A 3435-nucleotide genomic window follows, 5' to 3' on the forward strand; every position below is an offset into this window, starting at 1 on the left:
TCTCTGGCAGAAGATAATGAAGAAAATATATGCATGTAAGCTTATCAACTATTAAGAACCTGTCTCAATTTCTTTTCTTTCTCTGTCTCTACAGCTGAGGAAACCCAAACCAAACAACAATGGCAGTCCAGTTAAGAGTCATTTTAGAAGAACACAGCATTCATAAGTTGACACTTCCAACAGGAATTCCTAATACAGTGGAAGATCTTGTTTCCATAATTACTGAAACTTTCCAGTTGCATGGGGAATTTAGACTGCTATACCAAGACAAAGACTTTGACAATCAGTTTTTCAGTGTCATCTCAACTGCTGACTTGTATGACAAGGCCACTGTTAAAGTGATCCTTAAAGAGCCAGTAATCACCCTTGAATTACAACCAGTATGTGAATCAGGATCATCGTCTGCATTGAACTCTTCGACTTCAGTGAGCACTCATCCTGCAGGTACTACTGAAACGGACATCTGCCCTGCCAATCATGATGCACCCTCACAGGTGTCCGACTGCGCATCGTCAAGTTCCAGTGACACCATCATTCTCCCTGATTCATGTCGCCCTGCTACGTGGCCAGTGCCATTTCAAGTACCGGAGTTTTCCCGAGACATACAACTAATCCTCGCTGAGGCAAACAACTCATATCGCAACACTGGAAGACCTTTCATGGATGCCAGTTTTAAATCAGCAACAATGCAAGACCTTGCAAAAGTAATTTTTTCGTACACTGCTTACCCAACCAATCAGCAGATCCTCTCAGTGGCTGAAGCCTTGGTTTCAAAGTTTCCGTGTCTTAAGGAGCCAAGATCATTTGCCGTCTTATATGGCTGGCAGCAGCGCATAAAAAAACATGATGCACAATTACCGTGCCAAGCTAAGATCTCGAAAATTTTCTTACCCAGAAATTGAAATTAATGCCTTAAAACGGAAGCATCCAGCTGATGTAGTGCCATCAAAGAATGTAAAAAAGCCACAAAAAAAAAGCAGAGGTTAATTATCTCCCTCTGCATCCTACTGGAGAAACCCAAGAGACACTGGAGAAAGAGAGGCTTGAATTAATTTATGAAATAACAAAGAAAAACAATGCAAATATAATTGCAGATAAAATGAATAAAACGTTCTCTAGCCGAAGACTTGGAGTGGTCAGCCTCTGCCCCTCTGTGGGTGAGTTAAAAGAAAGGTGGCCAGCATTATTCACTGAGGCTCAGGTAAGTATGTGTGATAACTATTCCTATCCACCAAAAAACAAAAGTCAAACAAATGTCAACAAATTGAAATGTTATGTTTTTGTCCCCTTACTTCTTAGCTCATCAAAGAGTTCAGACGCATCACCACAGTTTCTTTGGTGGAGACATTCATGCTGAAACTTGATGAGTACACACCAGGTCTTTTGCAGCTTATGCCTGCCAAAGGAGGAGCTGCTGGTTCCAAGATGAGACCTCTGCTGAACACTTTGAATGACCTATGTTATTTGACTTTTTTCACACAAATACGTAATTATGGAGGGCTGCAGTGGGTAGCAAGAAGGTCCTGGGTTCAAATCTCGGCCCAGGGTCTTTATGCATGGAGTTTGCATGTTCTCCCTGTGCATGTGTGGGTTCCCCCCGGGTACTCCGGCTTCCTCCCACAGTCAGAAAGCATGACTGTTAGGTTAATTGGTCTCTCTAACTTGTCCTTAGGCTTGAGTGTGTGCGTGCATGGTTGTTTATCCTGTCTGTCTCTGTTTCCTTGTGATTGACTGTCCAGGGTGTACCCAGCCTCTCACCTGTTGAAAGCTGGAGAGAGGCATCAGCCATGTTTTTGTTTTTAAGTAATTCAGTCTTAATGTAAGTAAATCACTCGACTTAGTCTTTTCACTAAATTGTATCTCCCTACAGACACAGAGCATTGAGAAGAAAAGGGATCTCCTTATCTGCTGCCTCATTAGCTACCTCAGGGAAAGACAAGAAGATCTTTTTCATGACTGCCAGGTTTGTCATATTGATAACAGTTTACTTATTAACTCAAGGGATCCTAATGTTCTTCTCTCCTGTCCTCTCCTATCCCCTGTTCTCCCCTTCTCCATTCATCTTCTGTCCACTCCCCTCTTTAGATCAACTGAAATATATTGAAAAAGCATCTTAAATAAAATAAAATGTGTGCATGCTCTTTTTTTTTCTTTTTTTTAACACGTAGGAATGTGAGGATTACACAGACAATATGATGAAGGTGATAGTGATCCACAACATCATGGCTGAGGTGGATCCATCAGATGTGTCCATTGTGATTGAGGGAAACCAAGTGATGGATGGATGTGGAAGCCGAACAAAGGCATGTGTACTGCTGATGGGACTGATATATGCCCTCAACCTCGAATATCCGAAGGAGCTGAAGAACACATTTGACACTTTTCAAAAACTGTTTTTGGAACTTGACGGGGCCAAACTACTGAAAAAGGTCCACGGCCTCAAAAATAAGCTTATGCAATGCACACACTTTTCCCCTCTTGTTCCCAGAGGACATAGCTTGATGGAGCTGTAATTTTTCTTCTGACAGCAAGCACAGAAACTATTGAATGTTGGTGTTAGTGTTCTCCATATGTTTGATAACGTACATGCACAGAAACAACCTTGTAGAGTTTCTGTATGTGCTTTTGGCTTTTAAAATGGACTGAGTGGCCTTTGAAAGTGTTGTCTGCATTAGCCGTTGTGTTGCACTTTATTCTGTATTTTTATGGAATAAAAACATTGAGATGATGAACCATTTGAATATCTTTTTTGGGGGGTACATTTTACCTTATATGAATAGGTAATGTTTATCAACTGATAATAATTAAATTTTATTACTAATTATCAGGTATTACCAACTAGCAAATAAGAGATAATTTTACCTAATTTCAATGAGTAAGTAGTTGTTGAATGTATACATAAATATGGGGTAAATTTTACCCAATTTAATTAAGTATTTCATAGCTTTTTATTGAAGTTATTTTATACACAATATATTGAACTAAATCTACCCCAAAAAAGTCAATGCAAATTGTTACCTCAGATTTATTGGGTAGATTCTATAGATGACTTCTTACAGTGTATAATTGGTCTGTTTATACCAGCAAGACAAAAACTTCATTATTAATTTATGACAGCAATGCCTGGTAAAGGATGCAGTTCAGTGGGAAAGAAAGTGAACATGAAAAGTGAAGTGTTTTCAGCTCATTTGACGTGCATGTCACTGGGTGGCCAAAAGAACCCCACTGGGAACTCTGGAAGAAGATTTAAATTTCATGCAGCTGGTGGGGGTGGGAGGCCAGGATCAGTTTTAATTACCACTGAGCACTAAAGCAACGTGTGACACTGGATGGTTTGGATCAGCACTGCTCTGCTTCTTAATTCATTCAACATTTTTATTGTTATTTTTTTTAAATTTGTCCTCATATTCTCTGCTCTGAGCACTCATCTAGAGC

At 39.9% G+C, this 3435-nt stretch overlaps 1 protein-coding gene across 1 annotated transcript; it reads left to right on the forward strand.

Annotated features, from left to right (window-relative positions):
* The first annotated feature begins 1099 nt into the window (after nt 1-1099).
* On the forward strand, nt 1100-2513 carry LOC147339281 (uncharacterized). Its single transcript, XM_086285993.1, has 4 exons — nt 1100-1201; nt 1300-1457; nt 1873-1963; nt 2169-2513. The coding sequence occupies exons 1-4, from the start codon at nt 1100-1102 to the stop codon at nt 2511-2513; spliced, it is 696 nt and encodes a 231-aa protein (XP_086142119.1).
* The last annotated feature ends 922 nt before the right edge of the window (nt 2514-3435 follow it).

This window comes from Aulonocara sp. 'chitande type north' Nkhata Bay, linkage group LG1 (assembly GCF_057382095.1).
Source record: "Aulonocara sp. 'chitande type north' Nkhata Bay isolate Kocher_YH1m ecotype deep benthic linkage group LG1, A_spYH_male_GT1.1, whole genome shotgun sequence".
NCBI classification, from domain to species: Eukaryota; Metazoa; Chordata; class Actinopteri; order Cichliformes; family Cichlidae; genus Aulonocara; species Aulonocara sp. 'chitande type north' Nkhata Bay.

Bases quoted from the DNA above. Each gene is read 5' to 3' on its own strand.
- LOC147339281 (XM_086285993.1), top strand. From the start codon at position 1,100: ATGAATAAAACGTTCTCTAGCCGAAGACTTGGAGTGGTCAGCCTCTGC. The intron at 1,202-1,299 runs GTAAGTATGTGT...CTTACTTCTTAG, and splicing joins CATTATTCACTGAGGCTCAG to CTCATCAAAGAGTTCAGACG. The intron at 1,964-2,168 runs GTTTGTCATATT...TTTAACACGTAG, and splicing joins ATCTTTTTCATGACTGCCAG to GAATGTGAGGATTACACAGA.